Source organism: Stegodyphus dumicola, chromosome 4 (assembly GCF_044657685.1).
Source record: "Stegodyphus dumicola isolate Sdum_Otavi_A_Nest chromosome 4, ASM4465768v1".
Lineage (NCBI taxonomy): Eukaryota > Metazoa > Arthropoda > Arachnida > Araneae > Eresidae > Stegodyphus > Stegodyphus dumicola.
In genome coordinates this window covers 193389573-193411402 of record NC_140771.1, presented here as the reverse complement: position 1 = coordinate 193411402, position 21830 = coordinate 193389573, and the positions used below count along the sequence as shown (strand labels likewise).

General features: G+C 33.3%; 1 protein-coding gene across 3 annotated transcripts in view; it reads left to right on the top strand.

The window, feature by feature from the left end:
- LOC118203827 (choline/ethanolamine transporter flvcr2a-like) overlaps window positions 1-21830 on the top strand; it is a 93344-nt gene that overhangs the window by 48968 nt on the left and 22546 nt on the right. For all 3 annotated transcript variants that reach the window (XM_085815887.1, XM_085815888.1, XM_035376119.2), the window contains 3 exons: window positions 1416-1594; window positions 20304-20448; window positions 21407-21538. In XM_085815887.1, the coding sequence (XP_085672013.1) occupies window positions 1416-1594; window positions 20304-20448; window positions 21407-21538 (456 nt within the window). The remainder of the gene's footprint in view (window positions 1-1415; window positions 1595-20303; window positions 20449-21406; window positions 21539-21830) is intronic.

Genomic DNA, 21830 nt, shown 5'->3' with positions numbered 1-21830 from the left:
GTCATTAAAATAATGCATATTATATTATTAATTAAATTCTTGAGACGATATTGTTTGTTTTTCTCTTGAAATTGTTTATCTTGATTCTGCATTATTTTACGATCGACCTAATAATAGCCTCGCAGAAATGTATATTGATTAAGACCTCAAGGGGTTTTTTAACTTCCTTCTGCGAAGTAAAAAGGAAGTATTGTAATCGCGAAAAGTTTCAGGCAGCATATTTCAGCGAAAATATTCATTTTGACCCCTATAGAATGAAACTTAACGATGTTTTTGCGTGACATTTGTACGTAAGGACAGAATAAAAGACTCTTTTCCCCCCAAAAAATTATAAAACTGATTTAAAATAAATCCTGAAGAGAATTTTTCGTGGTGTCTGTGCGTACGTACGTATCTCCCATAACGCAAAAACGAGTAGCCTCAGAACGTTGAAATTTTGTATATAGGACTACTATAACATGTAGATGTGCACCTCGTATTTTGTTTGCAATCGGCCGCGCCAAATGTATATAAATATATTTATACATATATATCCACTCTGTTACTCGGCTCAGTGGTCTCAGTTTCTTTACTCTTATATATTTGTAAATTGTACATTTTGTGCTTTAAAAATGATTGAATTATGTTGTTCTTATCTTCTGGTTGAGGATTTTATGCCTTTAGTAAATCTGTATGCAATATTTTTAGAATTATCAGCAATTTTAAAGTTGTTTAAGTGACGCTAAGCCTAATAATTTTTCTGATGGCGGCCATTGCTTGTTTACATTTGAAATAGCAGAGTAGTGGATTTGTTGCCAATCTAGAGAAACGTAGTCTCGCAACAACAATGATAACGCCTTAAATTATTATTGCGAATTAAATCATGCTTAATCCTTGCTGGAATGTTTCGAGGAAATAAGTGTTTAAGATTTATTTCGTAATTTTTTATGTAGATATTTCGAGTTTTTATGTATTTTTGCCATGTCGCGAAGCGAGAACTGAATTAATTGAATGAGAAATATTAAATCGTCTGTGAAAAACGGTTTGTTTTTGTTTTGTTCGCTTAATTTCTTTTATAAATCGTTCTAGATTTATTATAGTATTTGAATAGAACATATGGCAACGGTTAGACAGTTCTTCAAATGATATAAATTTTGTGCATTCAGAGTTACAATATGAACGAAATATAACGCTATTAAGTTAACCTAGTACCAGAGTGTCGCTATGGTAAACAAGTATAGTGTTTATGCGCTATCGACGAAGTAGATTTAATTCAATCCAATAAATTTAAATGAAATGCAAGAAAAAATGCGCATAATTTAATATTCCGTACAAGGAAGTCGTGGCGTACACATCAGATTTTTTAAATGCAAAATAAACTACACTTCTTTATGTACAATAATCTGATTTCATTATTTTCTACTATTGATCTATAGGAGGGTGGATACAATGCGCTTCGTTCAGACCATCCAGATATGCTGTCATTATGACATCGCAGACTATATATGCTATGGGTCAAGTATTTGTTCTCAGTTTGCCACCTTTCATTGCCGGCGTTTGGTTTGGAGCTACAGAAGTGGGACTTGCATGTGCAATGGGAGTTTTTGGAAACCAGGTATTCATGTTTCACATATTCAAAAAATACATTTAGAAAAAAAATATTATTTCAAAACACAGGTAGAATTTTGTATTACAATTTATCTGGGAATTCAATTCTCTAGACGTCATTCCTTATTATGTATCCATGAAAGTATAGTTTCCAAAAATTTTATCTCAGCGCCCCTTCTCGTGCTTTTATTATTTTTTCCTTAACACTCCATTCGAGTTTGTTCAGTACACCAGTACTTTTGCTGCAAAGATCGAAATGTATAACTCGTTTTAGATATCTACAGTGAAACTTCGAGAATTTAATTCTTTCCACAAGGAATCATCCGAAATATTTATAAGCCTAAATAAAGTTTCGTATCGAATTAAAGTAAAATGGATTAATAGGTTCCTAGACCGTAGAAGATTACTTATTTAAATTTTGCAATAATATTTTGAAGATTTTAGAGTAATATTTTTCACACATGTTTGTACATTTCATTCAAGTTTAAATGATAATTAAGATTTTATTTTTGAATCTTTCCTCTATGTTTTGTTTCATGACGTATTCGCTCAATACAGAGTTTTATGTGTTAATTTCATGACAAGTAGTGTATTTTAATTGAGTAGAAGAATCGTAACCAGTATGACTTGCAGTAGAGACTTTGAGTATTGCTACCGCCACCTTCTTTCTTTGCCGAAGCCGTTAAAAGCGATTATCGGACATTAGGAGTAATATTGTCAAGTGATATTGGTACATGAAATCTTACGTATTAGTCCCTTTTACCTAAACTTTAGGATCCAAAGACTATATTCGTATTCTCATCCTTCCTCTTTCTCTGAGAATATTTTTTCCATAGTTGCCTTTTCTTGTTGTTTCTGAATAGGTTTCAATTTTTCCCTGTTGAGCTTTCTCTATACCACATTCATGATCCTTTCAAGTATCTTACTGTCAGGCTTTGCCACTAGAAGTTAAGCAAAGAAATGTTAAATTGATGTCTTTATAAACGTCTCTTAGGGTTCTATGTCAGACCTTTCCTCGAAATACCGTTGAAAACCATTTGTTCCTGGTATTCGTAAAACCCCACCAAGACACCATTCGCCATGCAAAATATTTCTTGTTCATATAATTTATTTATGAACCGATCTGATTATGATCCGAAGTTCCACTGTATTAATTACAGCCTTTCCAATGGGTGATAAAAAATCAAGCACGCAAGTCCTTCGATTTGACAATAGCCAAGCCATACTGCACTACATCTACGGATGCCATTAATGTCTTAGCGAGATTATAAACGTGAAGCTACTTCATCTGTATCAAGAATTACAATATGACGGTTATACTTTCCAGTGGAGTTTGAGAACCCGGTGACCGTCTCCATGTTCATTCCGCATACAAAGGCATGGATTTATGAGTATATACAAATGAAATAAACAATTCCTGCACCTTGCCACGTTATTTACACAAAACGCTCCAAAACCGCTAACGGAGTTCGATGCACCTTTATTGACAAGGATGACACAAAGATTACAAGGCCGTTTCTCCGAACTCACCTTCTGTAATCAATCATCATTTCCATCACTACTTATCACAAACATCTAGAGAGGGATAAGATACAATATAGCCCTCCTTATTAGTCTTTTCTAGGTCAGAATCCACTTGGATTTGAGGAAAATGAGTTAGTGGATGCATTAACCAATTAAGCTGCGGAAATATAGTGCTACTTTTCTGCTGTATAATTAATATCCATCCGGACTATAATTTGACTTTAGGCAATCGCACATCTATTTTGTCCTTTTATGTATTCTGTGTACATGCATGCCTACGTTACTGATGTTTTCTCACTACGTGATTGATAGTGCTTTGTGTTTTCAAGTGACGTTCTCATTCTCGTGTCTTATGTGTAATTAAAGTGCAACTTCGTGCTATAGTATTCTTGCGACTATACGCTTTTATGCGTTTTCCATTCCAGTACTGTCGATGATTATAACATTTTGCATCTATTTTGCATTTAGCATTTATACTACGTATTTCTCAAGATCCTAATATCTGCATTATATAGCATTTCTAATATCCACACAATAATTTAGTTTTAAATGATAGTGTTACAACTTCATTTTTAAACTTGTCGTGTTTTATATGACTGTATATATGTAAGAAAAATAAAGAATATGTAAAAGATTAAATTAACAGCATAAATTAATTTTCCTTCTCTATTCTAAAAATAGTAACTCCTCTCTGCACTGCATCATTTCGAGACTATTCTATGTCATATGATTCTTACTTATGATGATGTAAATGTAACTAAAACTCAACCAGCCAATAGTAATTTCACAGCAATATTAACTGCCCAATCAAAATACTTTGAGAACCAAAACTAACTCAGTTTAACTTAAGATTTCATCCTGAACATTACGCACTTGTTTCTATGCTTTGGCCTGGCAAAACTGCAGTCTGTCTGCTCTTTCTTTCTTATTGCAAATTTATGTAAAATGTAAAACCTCATGGAATAGGCACAATTAATGTGTTAAGTTGATTGTCGCCGCAATATGTTTGCTAAATTAAAAATGAAGATTTAAATATGCCTTCGCCTCCAATTTCCTAGTCTTCATGGATCAACACTTCTTCGCCATCAAAATTCCTGCTCCTGAATTTTTTATTACATATATAGTATATATATGTGTGTATGTCTGTTTCTATATGTGCCTATATATATATAGTTCAATTTATCTATACTTAAGACACAATAACACGCCGAATAAATACTAATTCAGAAGTCAAACAACAAAAATCAGCGTTATATTTACCAAATTTTCACAGGACTAGTTTCGATGGTTTTACCGAACCACCATCTTCAGCTGCAAAACCGCAAATGAACCAGATAGGAAATAATGATTAGATAAGATACGAAAGCCTGGAAAAGAATAAGCAAGTGGCGCCATCTGTTGGTGAAACCAGAACTAACACATAATTTCTTTAAAGGCCGAAGGCAAATTTGGATTGGAATTAGGATCGTTAACTAGAACAGAAAGATTTTTATGAATGTGAAATGCCTCTAGAAAATCCAGTTCTCCAATGGAAGATGTTTTTTGAATAATTTTGGCAGCAGAAAAAGTGAAAGTGGGGTTTTCGGACCAACAATGTTGAGCAACAGAAGACTTCCGTGTTTCCTTTTTTCTAACATATGCCTTATGTTCCTTGACGCGAAATTTTAAGGCTCTCTTAGTTTGGCCAATGTAAATTAAACCACACTGGCAAGGAATCCTGTAAATACCCCAGGAATTCATATCCGGAATGGGGTCCTTGAGTATGGAACTCGTAATTTTATTGATGGGAGAATAAACAACCCGAAAGTTAAATTTCTACAAAATATGTGCAACTTTATAGCTAATTGATGGAAAGAAGGGAATGACAACAGAATTTTTATAATCTCCCAAAACAAGAGTGTGCCTTTTAGTGTGTTGAGAATTTTTTAACTGCTTGATTAATAATGTTGGGTGGAAAGCCCCTGTCAATAGCTATTGCTTTTAAATAATTTAGTTCTTCATCAAGGGCTAGTTTGGAGGAGCAAACTTGAAGAGCACGGAAAACATAGGAATTAAATGAAGCTAACTTTTGTTTAGTCGGATGACATGATTTAAAGTGTGGTAGAAGGCAAACCGATGAAGGTTTACGGTAAACCGTAGTACTAAAGTTGGATGTGTTACGTGTGACCAGAATGTCGAGAAACGGAAGAGAATTGCAAGTCTCAAGTTCAAAAGTGAACTGAATAGCAGGATCAATAGAATTCATTGTTGAAAGAACTTTATTTAAATCATCTTTATTACCTTCAAACAGAGTAAAAGTATCGTCTACGTAGCGGAACCATGCCGGGAAGTTTAAAGTTTCAAACAATTTTGATTCATAATAATGCATGTAGATATCAGCCAGGATGGGACTGAGGGGGCTTCCCATGGCTAATCCCTCAGTTTGATTGTAATATTTATTTTGGAAAACAAAATGTGTTTGTTTCAAACAGAGTTGAGTGAGAGAAATTAGCTCATCAATTTCGATGCAAGAGAAATGAAATTCGCGAAGTCTGGTTTCTAGACATCTTAATGCACCCTCCACTGGGACATTGGTGAATAATGATTTTACATCAAAAGAAACCATGAGTAAATTACTAGGAGAAATGATTTTAACTTTTTTTACAAACTCTATTGAATTTTTTATGGTGTAAATGTTATTGTCTAATAGAGTTGAAAATCTAGAAACTAAATATTTAGCTAATGGATACGAGGCAGTACCTAAATTTGATACAATAGGGCGGAAAGGAATACCACTTTTATGAATTTTGGGAAGAGCATATAATCTGGCACAATTCGCAACAGATGGGATAAGTGAATGTTTTAAGTTGCCTGAAATGATTTGCGAAGATTTGATCGCAGTTTTTATTTTTGACAAGTCCGAAGGTGAAGGATCTTTAGGGATCGGATTATATGGTCCTTCGTTTAAGAGTTTAGTGACACCATCGATGTAAGTATCCATGACGACAATCTGGCCACCTTTGTCGGCCTTTGAAATAATAATATCCGGGTTAGAATGAATTTCACGCAATGTAGCTCTTTCTCTCGCAGTTAGATTTGGTTTCAAAGGTTTATTATTGAATTTCACATTATGAGCGATAAGATGCCTAATCATTTCTTTCTGTGAATCTGAAACTTTACTGAACTTGAAAGCTTTTTCGATAGGAGCCAAAATCTTTGGAATCGAGGGTTTACAGGTTTGTGAGAAGTTAAAATTATATTTTAGAATTCTCTCTTGTTCTTCTGAAAGACTAACATTAGAAAAATTAACTATTGGCTTGATGTTTACAATGGGAAGATTTTTTGAACTACTTGAACTGGAAGACTGTAAAAGAAGTTTTTCGAATTTAACTGCAAGGGTGTTTTTATGACGGTTAACTGCATTCTCCGTTCTAGACCAAGACCTTTGTTCAAGGGCAGTGAATTTTGGATATGTTTTAGCGAGTTCCAGATGAAGCTTATAGAGTTCATGTTCAATTTTGGACAATTGTTGACGTGTATCCCTTATCACGGACCGAAGTAAGGCAAGTTTGCAATTTAACAGAATTCTTGAAACGCGACTCGAAGGTTTTTGATTAGATTTGATTTGAATAAAATTGGGGATCAATTTTTTACATTTACATTTAAGTAAAAAGTCAAGATGATTCAGGAATTTTTGCCGTTTCAGGCGTAATTTAGTGAAACGATTAAAATCTTCCCATTGTAAACATCAAGCTAATAGTTAATATTTCTAATGTTAGTCTTTCAGAAGAACAAGAGAGAATTCTAAAATATAATTTTAACTTCTCACAAACCTGTAAACCCTCGATTCCAAAGATTTCGGCTCCTATCGAAAAAGCTTTCAAGTTCAGTAAAGTTTCAGATTCACAGAAAGAAATGATTAGGCATCTTATCGCTCATAATGTGAAATTCAATAATAAACCTTTGAAACCAAATCTAACTGCGAGAGAAAGAGCTACATTGCGTGAAATTCATTCTAACCCGGATATTATTATTTCAAAGGCCGACAAAGGTGGCCAGATTGTCGTCATGGATACTTACATCGATGGTGTCACTAAACTCTTAAACGAAGGACCATATAATCCGATCCCTAAAGATCCTTCACCTTCGGACTTGTCAAAAATAAAAACTGCGATCAAATCTTCGCAAATCATTTCAGGCAACTTAAAACATTCACTTATCCCATCTGTTGCGAATTGTGCCAGATTATATGCTCTTCCCAAAATTCATAAAAGTGGTATTCCTTTCCGCCCTATTGTATCAAATTTAGGTACTGCCTCGTATCCATTAGCTAAATATTTAGTTTCTAGATTTTCAACTCTATTAGACAATAACATTTACACCATAAAAAATTCAATAGAGTTTGTAAAAAAAGTTAAAAACATTTCTCCTAGTAATTTACTCATGGTTTCTTTTGATGTAAAATCATTATTCACCAATGTCCCAGTGGAGGGTGCATTAAGATGTCTAGAAACCAGACTTCGCGAATTTCATTTCTCTTGCATCGAAATTGATGAGATAATTTCTCTCACTCAACTCTGTTTGAAACAAACACATTTTGTTTTCCAAAATAAATATTGCAATCAAACTGAGGGATTAGCCATGGGAAGCCCCCTCAGTCCCATCCTGGCTGATATCTACATGCATTATTATGAATCAAAATTGTTTGAAACTTTAAACTTCCCGGCATGGTTCCGCTACGTAGACGATACTTTTACTCTGTTTGAAGGTAATAAAGATGATTTAAATAAAGTTCTTTCAACAATGAATTCTATTGATCCTGCTATTCAGTTCACTTTTGAACTTGAGACTTGCAATTCTCTTCCGTTTCTCGACATTCTGGTCACACGTAACACATCCAACTTTAGTACTACGGTTTACCGTAAACCTTCATCGGTTTGCCTTCCACCACACTTTAAATCATGTCATCCGACTAAACAAAAGTTAGCTTCATTTTATTCCTATGTTTTCCGTGCTCTTCAAGTTTGCTCCTCCAAACTAGCCCTTGATGAAGAACTAAATTATTTAAAAGCAATAGCTATTGACAGGGGCTTTCCACCCAACATTATTAATCAAGCAGTTAAAAAATTCTCATCTCAACACACTAAAAGGCACACTCTTGTTTTGGGAGATTATAAAAATTCTGTTGTCATTCCCTTCTTTCCATCAATTAGCTATAAAGTTGCACATATTTTGCAGAAATTTAACTTTCGGGTTGTTTATTCTCCCATCAATAAAATTCCGAGTTCCATACTCAAGGACCCCATTCCGGATATGAATTCCTGGGGTATTTACAGGATTCCTTGCCAGTGTGGTTTAATTTACATTGGCCAAACTAAGAGAGCCTTAAAATTTCGCGTCAAGGAACATGAGGCATATGTTAGAAAAAAGGAAACACAGAAGTCTTCTGTGGCTCAACATTGTTGGTCCGAAAACCCCACTTTCAGTTTTTATGCTGCCAAAATTATTCAAAAAACATCTTCCATTGGAGAACTGGATTTTCTAGAGGCATTTCACATTCATAAAAATCTTTCTGTTCTAGTTAACGATCCTAATTCCAATCCAAATTTGCCTTCGGCGTTTAAAGAAATTATGTTTTAGTTCTGGTTTCACCAACAGATGGCGCCACTTGCTTATTCTTGTCCAGGCTTTCGTATCTTATCTAATCATTATTTCCTATCTGATTCATTTGCGGTTTTGCAGCTGAAGATGGTGGTTCGGTAAAACCATCGAAACTAGTCCTGTGAAAATTTGGTAAATATAACGCTGATTTTTGTTGTTTGACTTCTGAATTAGTATTTATTCGGCGTGTTATTGTGTCTTAATTATAGAAGCCCCAAACAGGCTTATTTTTTGCTTTCTTTTTTGCACGTACTGTGGCCGCCATTTTGTGATTGCATGAGTTTCGGTAAGTACTTTTTTGCAATTTTCAAGTTATGTTTATATTTTGTATATTTGGATATTGTGCTTTGCTTGTCTGATTTCATGCATTTTGCTTACAAACGTTTTGTTTTCTATTAATTTCAGTGAGGGATTTTTCTGCTGTTTTGTGTGTGCTTTAGCTTGATTTTCTGTATTGTTTATCATGCCTTCATCCGTTAATCGTTTCACTAAATTACGCCTGAAACGGCAAAAATTCCTGAATCATCTTGACTTTTTACTTAAATGTAAATGTAAAAAATTGATCCCAAATTTTATTCAAATCAAATCTAATCAAAAACCTTCGAGTCGCGTTTCAAGAATTCTGTTAAATTGCAAGCTTGCCTTACTTCGGTCCGTCATAAGGGATACACGTCAACAATTGTCCAAAATTGAACGTGAACTCTATAAGCTTCATCTGGAACTCGCTAAATCATATCCAAAATTCACTGCCCTTGAACAAAAGTCTTGGTCTAGAACGGAGAATGCAGTTAACCGTCATAAACACACCCTTGGAGTTAAATTCGAAAAACTTCTTTTACAATCTTCCAGTTCAAGTAGTTCAAAAAATCTTCCCATTGTAAACATCAAGCCAATAGTTAATATTTCTAATGTTAGTCTCTCAGAAGAACAAGAGAGAATTCTAAAATATAATTTTAACTTCTCACAAACCTGTAAACCCTCGATTCCAAAGATTTTGGCTCCTATCGAAAAAGCTTTCAAGTTCAGTAAAGTTTCAGATTCACAGAAAGAAATGATTAGGCATCTTATCGCTCATAATGTGAAATTCAATAATAAACCTTTGAAACCAAATCTAACTGCGAGAGAAAGAGCTACATTGCGTGAAATTCATTCTAACCCGGATATTATTATTTCAAAGGCCGACAAAGGTGGCCAGATTGTCGTCATGGATACTTACATCGATGGTGTCACTAAACTCTTAAACGAAGGACCATATAATCCGATCCCTAAAGATCCTTCACCTTCGGACTTGTCAAAAATAAAAACTGCGATCAAATCTTCGCAAATCATTTCAGGCAACTTAAAACATTCACTTATCCCATCTGTTGCGAATAGTGCCAGATTATATGCTCTTCCCAAAATTCATAAAAGTGGTATTCCTTTTCGCCCTATTGTATCAAATTTAGGTACTGCCTCGTATCCATTAGCTAAATATTTAGTTTCTAGATTTTCAACTCTATTAGACAATAACATTTACACCATAAAAAATTCAATAGAGTTTGTAAAAAAAGTTAAAAACATTTCTCCTAGTAATTTACTCATGGTTTCTTTTGATGTAAAATCATTATTCACCAATGTCCCAGTGGAGGGTGCATTAAGATGTCTAGAAACCAGACTTCGCGAATTTCATTTCTCTTGCATCGAAATTGATGAGCTAATTTCTCTCACTCAACTCTGTTTGAAACAAACACATTTTGTTTTCCAAAATAAATATTACAATCAAACTGAGGGATTAGCCATGGGAAGCCCCCTCAGTCCCATCCTGGCTGATATCTACATGCATTATTATGAATCAAAATTGTTTGAAACTTTAAACTTCCCGGCATGGTTCCGCTACGTAGACGATACTTTTACTCTGTTTGAAGGTAATAAAGATGATTTAAATAAAGTTCTTTCAACAATGAATTCTATTGATCCTGCTATTCAGTTCACTTTTGAACTTGAGACTTGCAATTCTCTTCCGTTTCTCGACATTCTGGTCACACGTAACACATCCAACTTTAGTACTACGGTTTACCGTAAACCTTCATCGGTTTGCCTTCTACCACACTTTAAATCATGTCATCCGACTAAACAAAAGTTAGCTTCATTTAATTCCTATGTTTTCCGTGCTCTTCAAGTTTGCTCCTCCAAACTAGCCCTTGATGAAGAACTAAATTATTTAAAAGCAATAGCTATTGACAGGGGCTTTCCACCCAACATTATTAATCAAGCAGTTAAAAAATTCTCAACACACTAAAAGGCACACTCTTGTTTTGGGAGATTATAAAAATTCTGTTGTCATTCCCTTCTTTCCATCAATTAGCTATAAAGTTGCACATATTTTGCAGAAATTTAACTTTCGGGTTGTTTATTCTCCCATCAATAAAATTCCGAGTTCCATACTCAAGGACCCCATTCCGGATATGAATTCCTGGGGTATTTACAGGATTCCTTGCCAGTGTGGTTTAATTTACATTGGCCAAACTAAGAGAGCCTTAAAATTTCGCGTCAAGGAACATGAGGCATATGTTAGAAAAAAGGAAACACAGAAGTCTTCTGTGGCTCAACATTGTTGGTCCGAAAACCACACTTTCAGTTTTTCTGCTGCCAAAATTATTCAAAAAACATCTTCCATTGGAGAACTGGATTTTCTAGAGGCATTTCACATTCATAAAAATCTTTCTGTTCTAGTTAACGATCCTAATTCCAATCCAAATTTGCCTTCGGCCTTTAAAGAAATTATGTTTTAGTTCTGGTTTCACCAACAGATGGCGCCACTTGCTTATTCTTGTCCAGGCTTTCGTATCTTATCTAATCATTATTTCCTATCTGGTTCATTTGCGGTTTTGCAGCTGAAGATTGTGGTTCGGTAAAACCATCGAAACTAGTCCTGTGAAAATTTGGTAAATATAACGCTGATTTTTGTTGTTTGACTTCTGAATTATTATCTATATTTATGTTATTAAAAACCACTATAATTATTTTGCAAACATCATACCTTCTCATTTGCACCGTTCCGTACAAATTGTATGGAATCGCGCTGCTTATATATGTTTTATGTGTCCATCTGTGATTTATGTGTACTTATGTATTTATTGCAAATTTTAAATAACCGCATTGTTTGTATGTGGTTTTTATCCGTAAATGTAACTTATAGTAGTTTACATGTGCCTTTTGGATTTTTAAATGTTGGAGCATATATATATGTGTGTGTGTGTGTATAATGTTTTTTCAAATGCTAGTTTAGTTTCGTTAAGCTGTCCTAACTGAATCAAAGGTTTTTGCTTGGCAAGTAACTAAATAATTTAAAATGAACTTCCGTTGAGGTGTCTCGTAGCCTTAAAGAGAATGCCAGCTCTAAAGATTGTGATGGGTACGGACGATTGCCTGTTTAACAGTGTTAGTCACCATTTGTTTTCGTCCTACGTCACCTGGGGCCCGAATTCGAATCTTCGAGAAAACATGAATGCTTTTAAGTGTAAAGTGTCTTTGTGAGAGGCACTGAAAGTACTGGCGATTCGAGAATTCTTTCGAATGATTTGGTGGTTCTGGAGAGGGATGAAGTTGGCTTCGTTTGTTTGATTACTGCAAAGCAAACGAAGGCTATCAACCTAAGGAGAGGGATGCCTTCGTAGAACACTTTCTATAAAAAAACTGGCTTATATACATGTTACACAGAGGGAAAGCCACGAAAAACGACCATAAAGCTAGTCCGTTCGATGGGATTTGAGCCCCAGACCGAATTACCAGTGTTCAGAGACTTAGACCAGACTGTTCATTTCTCGGACACTGGTGGGCGGAGAGGGATGAGAGATCCCCGAATCTATCCAGTGAAATTGGGCGGATCTGCACACAGAGTGCCTTGTGGATATACCTGTGTAACCAATAATGAAATTCTGGTGTCCCTCAGATTTGTACCTGTATCTGAATTAATTATTACTCATCATATGAAAGGTAAGTGATAACGTTCAAAGATTTCTCTGGGTATTTATAATAATGAGGCTCACCGAACATGCACAACTTATTGTCACAGCATGCGCAATGGTATAATCTGAATAAACATGGCGGTTCCGAGTACTGAATATCCCTGAAAATTATGGATTTAGAGTTATACTTTTAAAATATTAGACTGAAAGTTTATGACCTCGGTTCTTTAGGATAAAAAATGAAACTACATGTCACTTGTATTAATTTTTATGAAGGCACAATTAACATAATTTGTAATATTCTTGTTAAGATGCATGACTGTAATATTTGTATAACAAACTGAATGTTTAAATGTTTTTAAAACATGTTTAGGAAACAAGTTTTCCAAGCGTGCTCTTATAATCCATTTGCTTCTCAACCGCCTCATGTTGACCAACAGATTTCATTCTCAGACTGTATAAATGTTAGACAGAGTTTTCTAGAAAGGTGTTTATGGGCTTGCATTTATAAATATGGATCCCAGCCAGGTATTTCGAATTAGGAAATTTTTTAAAAATAAGTTGCAGAATATTAGCTTTGTGGGTGTTGAAAGTTCTGTTAAAATATTTGCTTTATATTCTTTTGATAGTATAAATTCCGATAAAAATATTCATTATATTTTAATTACTTAAAATAATAGAATGATCTGTATTTTAAAATGCAATATTGGTATAGCTAATTTTAATATATATTTTCAGCAGTAAACCTAATTACGAATGCTAGTTTACTCAAGATGGGAACATTAATCACTAAAATGAACCTCTGTTTTGCACTGGTCCATTAACTCTGTTCTTAATGTCTTGGATTAAGTCGGCAATGGAGAGGGAAGTTTGACCTAACCATTTACTGTTGATAATTTACTAGAGTTTTCAAATAAATATTTGATTTATTTTTTAAATAAATATTTGAAAAACTGTAGATTTTTAATTAGTCACAACAAGATGTCTATTTTGCTAACTGGAGTGTAACAGCTTTAAATAATATTAAAATCTTGTAGATTAAATAATTTAAATAGATGAACATTAAGGTATTTGTGAATGGCAATATTTGAAACCAGACTCGAGTGCCTCGTGCGACTTTCGCACGAAGAATGTAATTTATTTTTAAATGATAGAATATGTTTTCTCTTCTTGTTTGTATGTCGCTATTTTTGAGTGTTAAATAAAAGTTATTGCTAAGTTCCATCATTGAAGTTGCTTCATTTCGCCAAAGAAGTATTATAGTAATAATTATTTTGGAGGCACCGACCGAGATCGAATAATCGTGCGTATTTTTATTTTATTAGTTCATCATTGGACATAATATTAGTGATACCAGATTATTACCTCCTGTTAATATTGAATTGCTTTATTTTATTAGTTCATCATTGAACGCAATATTAGTGATACCAGATTATTACTTCCTGTTAATTTTGAATTGCTTTATGTTATTAGTTCATCACTGAACGCAATATTAGCGATACCAGATTATAACTTCCTGTTGATATTGAATTGCCTTATTTTATTAGTTCATCACTGAACGTAACTTCCTGTTGATATTGAATTGTCTTATTTTATTAGTTCATCACTGAACGTAATATTAGTGATATCAGGTTATTACTTCCTGTTAACACTGAACTGCCTTATTTTATTAGTTTATCACTTGAACGTAAACTTAGTGATACCATTTTAATGCCATTTCTACTAGAGCTCAAAGGAAAAGAAAAAATGGCTGAAGAGCAGATCTTGGAACCAATGAAGGAAGAAAATAAAGCCATACTGACTGAAATTCTCAGAAAGGAAATACAGAAAATGCTCGATCTTAAAATTATAAAGCCGGGAGAATCGGACTATACATCTCCCATGATTTTGATAGAATCTTCATCAAAGGATCCTCGCCCTTGTATTGATTATCGTAAACTCAATGCTGTTACTAAAACTGAATACTATCCTTGAATATATTGAAGAACTTATCGAAACTGTAGCAAAAGCAAAATATATTACCCTATTAGATTTATCTAGAGGCTACTGGCAAATTCCGTTAACAGAAAGAGCCCAAAGATATGCAACATTTGTAACTAGTTTTGGAAGTTTCAGGCCTCTACGTTTACCCTTTAGATTAAAAAATGCCCCATATTTTTTTAGAAAAGTTATGACTAAAGTCCTGGCTGGATGCGAAGGTTTCGCTGTACCATACCTGGATGACATTGCCATTTACTCAGAAAACTGGGAAGAGCACCTTAAAAACTTAACTTCTGTTCTAGAAAGAATACAGAAAGCAAATTTATGACTAAAACCATCAAAATGTAAATTTGCACAAGATCAAGTGAGATACCTAGGCCATGTTGTGGGACAAGGACAACGAACCCCGGATGAAGTAAAGATCCTGGCTGTAAAGGAGTATCCTACACCTAAAACCAAAACAGAAGTACGTGCTTTCTTAGGACTAGTAGGGTATTATCGCCAGTACATACCGAGATTTTCAGAAATTGCTTCACCCCTCACGGACGCTTTGAAGGGGGTAACAAAAAAAGGAAATATACAATGGTCTGAAATATGTGACAAAGCTTTTAAAAATTTAAAAGTGTTGCTATGCAAGAAACCAATTCTGTATGCTCCCGATTTTGATAAAAGGTTTATTATACAAACCGATGCCTCAGACAATGGCATGGGTATAGTACTATGCCAATTAGATGATGAACAACGTGAACATCCTATCTTGTATATAAGCAAAAATTTACTAAGTTTGAAAAGAATTATTGTACTACTGAAAAGGAGTGCGCTGCTATCATCTACGCTATCAAGAAACTGCATTTTTATCTGGATCGTCAGCAAGAATTCTTGATTCAAACTGATCATAATCCTTTGGTATGGCTACAATCCAACGCCAAATGTAACTCTAGATTGATGCGCTGGGCACTCTCATTACAACCTTATAATTTTAAGGTCATTCATCGCAAAGGATCTTTGCACAAGAACGTAGATGTTCTGAGTAGAATTAAGTAATGTAACTCTTAGTGTATGTAACCACGTTTAGAATTAATTTTATTATTTAATGTATGCTCCACTAATGTATTTGAACGTTCTCCATTTCTTTCTTTTTAAATGTGGTGTAAAAGTATTGTTTAAAACTTAAAATTTTTTGGCTTAAAATTTTTAACTAACTTAAAATTTTTAAATTTAAAAATTTATAAGAGAAATAACCTTTTCTCTTTAAGCAATCGAGCAAGCCGAGCTTACAAACTTTCGAAATTTACAGTAAAAGTCTCTCCGTTGGGGGAGAGGTTGTAACAGCTTTAAATAATATTAAAATCTTGTAGATTAAATAATTTAAATAAATGAACATTAAGGTATTTGTGAATGGCAATATTTGAAACCAGACTCAAGTGCCTCGTGCGACTCTCGCACGAAGAATGTAATTTATTTTTAAATGATAGAATATGTTTTCTCTTCTTGTTTGTATGTCGCCATTTTTGAGTGTTAAATAAAAGTTATTGCTGTGTTCCATCATTGGAGTTGCTTCATTTCGCCAAAGAAGTATTACAGGAGCTTTCATTATAAGAGGATAATAAAAGAAATTTATAGTACAGAGATTGCTTTCTCAAACGTTACCTAATATTAAGAATATTTACTCTAGAAGCATTTCACTAATTTCAGCATTTAAGAATATCAGACTTTCTTCCGAATGTCATAAACTGAATTCATACACGGGCAATACTGAACTGTTTTTAGTTTTTACTCAAAAGATAAAACTCAGTTTTATAAAGATTACAAATTTTACAAATAAAAATATGTGGTGTATCTAAATTGAACGTTTCATTCACATAGTGTATTTTACGTTGTAAGCATGTTTTACTAATTTCCATAGATACAGGAGCAACCTTGAGCCGATATTAAAAACAATACATAATCGTTCTGGCGAGTACTTTAACAATGACTTCATTACTGTAATACGGACTCAGTACAGAAATAAGGTGGTTTTTGAGCTTAGCTAGTAATGAGAAGTATTGCTATACTCAAACCTAAATGTTATTTTGCAACCTTTCATCAATTTTATCTTCAACAAATTTAATATTTGGAAAAAAATGTCAAACTACTGGCCGCCTTCGTCAAGTTTGTCGTATGTCAAAATTTATCAAACTCGACATGTTTATGAGACTTTTGTTATTAGTCAAACTTGTTTAAATCTTCTGCTCTTTAGAGCAATATCAATGCTAATTTGAACAACTCCGTTTATTTAAAAATCGCAGAATAGGCTGCATCAGTCGATGCTGTGTTTACTTCTCTTACGCGTGGACCCGCCTTTTTATGATGTAATATTGGTTACGCCTCTTCTTAAAAACAAGTTATAAGTATGCTATAGCTTCGTATTTGAAGAAAACTTAAATTATATTTTAACTGAGTTGAAATGGTAGGTTTATAATGTTCTGCGCGAGATTTTTTTTTAAAATTATAAATCTACTTTTGCGTGTTGTGTGGTAGTGTTAGCATTTAATGCAACGAATTATCTCTCATAAATGTATTATTAAGATACCAAACGATTGAAAACGATCATTACCAAACGATTGAAAATATTGAATGCATGCGTTAAAAATTATTACGGTAACTTCTGAAAATACAGAAGAGAATTCTTTTGCTTAAAGAATGTTTTTTTTTTAATTGATGAGTGTGTCAAAATCGGTGCTTACTGCAGAATGGATGAGTATCTGAATCTGGATTTTTTTTATCAGTTGGAGCGAAGAGGTAAAAAGAGCGTTATTGAGTGGTGTATGGAGAAAAGTTTGATTGCAATATCGTATAATTGCCCAATTTGTGGAACAAATATGAAACTAGCAGAGCGAAAAAACCGTATAGACGGTTTTGAGTGGTGCGAAATGCCGAGTTTGTGCAATTCTGGGATTTTTCTTAAGTGAAAATAGATCGATGTGCACATGGGCAAAGCCAATGTGGTGCGCAATGCCGAGTTTCTACAATTCTGGGTTGTTTTTTAAGTGAAAATAGATCGATGTGCACATGGGCAAAGCCAATGTGGTGCGCAATGCCTAGTTTGCGCAATTCTGGGAATTTTTTAAATGAAAATAGATCGATGTGCACATGGGCAAAGCCAATGTGGTGCGCAATGCCGAGGTTGTGCGCGATGCCGAGTTTGTGTAATTCTGGGATGTTTTTTAAGTGAAAGTTGATCCATGTGCACATGGGCAAAGCCGATGTGGTGCGCAATGCCGAGGCTGTGCGTGATGCCGAGTTTGTGCAATTCTGGGATGTTTTTTAAGTGAAAATAGATCGATGTGCACATGGGAAAAGCGAATGTGGTGCGCAATGCCAAGTTTGTACAATTATCGGATTTTTTTAAGTGAAAATAGATCGATGTGCACATGGACAAAGCCAATGTGTGCGCAATGCCGAGGCTGTGCGCGATGCCGAGTTTGTGCAATTCTGGGATGTTTTTTTTAAGTGAAAACAGATCGATGTGCACATGGGAAAAGCCTATGTGGTGCGCAATGCCGAGGTTGTGCGTGATGACGAGTTTGTGCAATTCTGGGAGATTTTTTAAGTGAAAATAGATCGATGTGCACATGGGCAAAGCCAATGTGGTGCGCAATGCCGAGGTTGTGCGCGATGCCGAGTTTGTGCAATTCTGGGATTTTTTTAAGTGAAAGCAGATCGATGTGCACATGGGCAAAGCCAATGTGGTGCGCAGTGCCGAGTTTGAGCAATTATCTGATTTTTCTTTAAGTGAAAATAGATGGATGAGCACATGAATACCGAGTTTGTGGAATTCTTTGATGTTTTTCGAGCGAATACTGATCGTTGTGTAAAAGGGAAAACGAGGTTGTGTGTGATGCCGAGCAGTAATGTAACTTTATTTATGTGCAATGTTTAACATATCGTTTGTGTATTTTAAATTTGTATTGTTGTTTTTATTGTGAATTATATTTAACACATCATTTTTCATTTAAATTGTATTTTTAATTTTTTGTTTTTGATATATTTATAACGCTTTCCGACATACGATATATATCAACAGCCCGACGATCTACTCAACAGTATTAAAATTGTCTTGAAGTTATATTTTAATACGTAGTGTTTGGTATCGTAATTGCACTTGATAATATCAGTTCATTGATAATATGTGTGTGTGTGTGTGTGTGTGTGTATGAAAAGCATTGCTTAGTGTTCCAAGTTTGTAGTATATATTTTATTATATTATTTTCTTTCATTCTGAGAAATTAGATTTTTTTACTTATTAATGCGTAGAATTCTAGTATGCCTACAGAGAATATGGCGTGATTTAGGAATTTTGGAAACTGATATGAAAGTTGTGTAATGATGTTCACATGCAATAAAAAATATTCTTCTTTTTTATTAATGTAATGTTTAAAATTTTTAGAAAATAATGAAAATTGTCTAATTATTGGTATGTAAGGAATTATGTCGTTACGTAGCAAGAAGGTAATTTGTAAAAATGATAAAATTGAAATTTTTCACAATATGAATTTAAATTAAACTTTTTTATTTGCATCAATGCTTTAATAAAAATCTTTGAAAATATTGAAGCTCTACAAGTATTAGAGACCGCGATGTTGTTTATCGTTTTAATAATTGGTAGAATTCAAAAAACCTCCTTGGTAGAATTCGCTCACTGTATCACGGTAATTTTAAATATAAACAATTTATTATACTTATTATCAGTAACGTCTAAGCTTAAATGTTATAAATGTAAATTAAAAATAAAGAATTTGATATTAATTTACAATAACAAACAATTTATTATTGTTATTTTTAAGAGAGAATATAAAGTACGCTTAGTGTAAATGCGAGACTGGAGACTACATTGTGGCGTCACAAGCTTAGTCCCACCCATTTATGTACGTCACACAGCTCCTCCTACTGAACTTTGTTGATGCAGCCTATTCTGCGCTTTTACCGAAAAAAATGTCAAACTACTGGCCGCCTATGTCAAGTTTGTCGTATGTCAAAATTTATCAAACTGGACATGTTTATGAGACTTTTGTTATTAGTCAAACTTGTTTAAATCTTCTGCTCTTTAGAGCAATATCAATTTCAAATTATTGAACAACTCCGTTTATTTAAACCGTTTCATAAACTGGCAATGTGCTGTATTTTGGGTAAATGTGTAATAATTTGTATCATTCTGTTGTGGAATTAAATGGGAAACATTCGTATGAAAAACTTATTTTGAGTGCATCATATTAATATATGATGAAAAAGTATAATATATGAAATAAATAATATTAATATATGATAATATATGAATTATATAATTAATTATATAATGATTAATATATAATTAATATATGAAAGAAAAAATTCAACATACCTCTCTTTATACTGCTGAATGTTAAGTATGTATTACGTTTAGTTTGATAATGCAAATACTGAAGAAATATTGTTTCAAATCATGTAGAATACGTATTTCACTCTCTTGTAAGGAAGTTATAATATAGAATGCGTATTTCACTCTCTTGTAAGGAAGCTATAATATAGAATGCGTATTTCACTCTCTTGTAAGGAAGCTATAATTTGCTTTTCAAAATCTACAATCTAACTAGAAATTATTTGTAGTTAGGTATTGCACTGGGTTTCATCATTCCTCCCATGGCTATGACAAATAATTGCACGGATCAAGTAGATATTTCATACGAGCTTAGCATGATAGGCTACCCGATGGCAGTCATTAACACGCTGATTTTTTTCCTACTTTTTTTGGGTACGTATTTCCTAATTACATTTATGCATATTTATTGAAAAAATATTGTATATATTGGGAACATTTATTTATAAACTGTAAATTGTTCGTGAATATCACAGTTCTTTTAAAGTTAATTATACAGAATGCTGAGAAAAAAATGCATTGCAGGCAAAACAAAACTGAGGGTTAACATTATCTTGATAAAAAACGAAGTAACTAAAATTTTGTTGCTCTTTATTTGTAATTTATTTTCTCATTAGATTCTCACAACTGATAAACATTGTGCTGAAAAAATATATAAGAAATTAAACATTTCGTGAAATAAACTTTGCAAGATGTATTAAAATTTTACCTTAAACCAAGGAATGCGTATTTGCCATCATATTCTCGGGGTTATCTTAATTGGACATCAGATGTAAAGATTTATTTCAAAAGTTCACTTAGGAAGGAATTTGATTTAATTAAATCCTACTTAAGATAGTTTTACGAGTAACGAAAGGTTACGAGATTATTAGCTATCTAATTATTAATTATTATTGTTTTATTCCTTTTCTGCTTGCTTTGGAGTTTAAAGGCAATTCAAAGTATAATCGGCAAATATATGAAGGAATTTTTACTTATCAATTATTTAACTGCTTTATTGTTTGGAAAATGTTTTTAGTTTCTAGTGACCGTCAAATCAAGCAAACTTTAAAATTTTGATTTTGGAAATATGATCCTTAATTTTAAATAAAAGAAACTCAAAACTTTCATGACACAAATGCTTAGTCAAATGTTTCTTCTCTAATGATTATACACTTATCCAGATAACAAATGCATTTATTCGAAATATTTCACTCAGTTCTAACAACTGAAACCCATCGGGACAAAAGAAATAAAATTCCTAGTTTTCCTTTTATCTTAACAGTTTTTTTTATCATTTAGAGTGTGATAAATTTTTATATTTCATACATTTAATTTCTATTTTTGATACTAGCTTTCCAAGAAAAGCCACCCATGTTTCCCAGTGTTGCTCAAGCTACAAAGCAACGAGAAAACACTAACTATGCAGAATCCTTAAAGAACCTTTTCAAATCTGTACCTTTTATATTGTTACTCATTTCTTATGGTAAGTCCTTATTTAAAATGCTATAAATTAAGTTATCATGAAAGATGTTGCTAATTTTTGATATGCATAGATTATTAACAGTTAACTAAATTTCATTAGTAATTGAGGAATAATTATGGGCAAAGATAAAGCATAATAATCGGAAAAGATCAGTGACTATATAATGTGTCATTCCAAAGCTATCAAATACACTGAATTAATTCAAAATATGGTAAAATAAAGTAACTTTTGATGTAACTTTAAGTAAAAATTTTTTTATGTAGAATAAGGATGTAAATGACATTTTCAACAT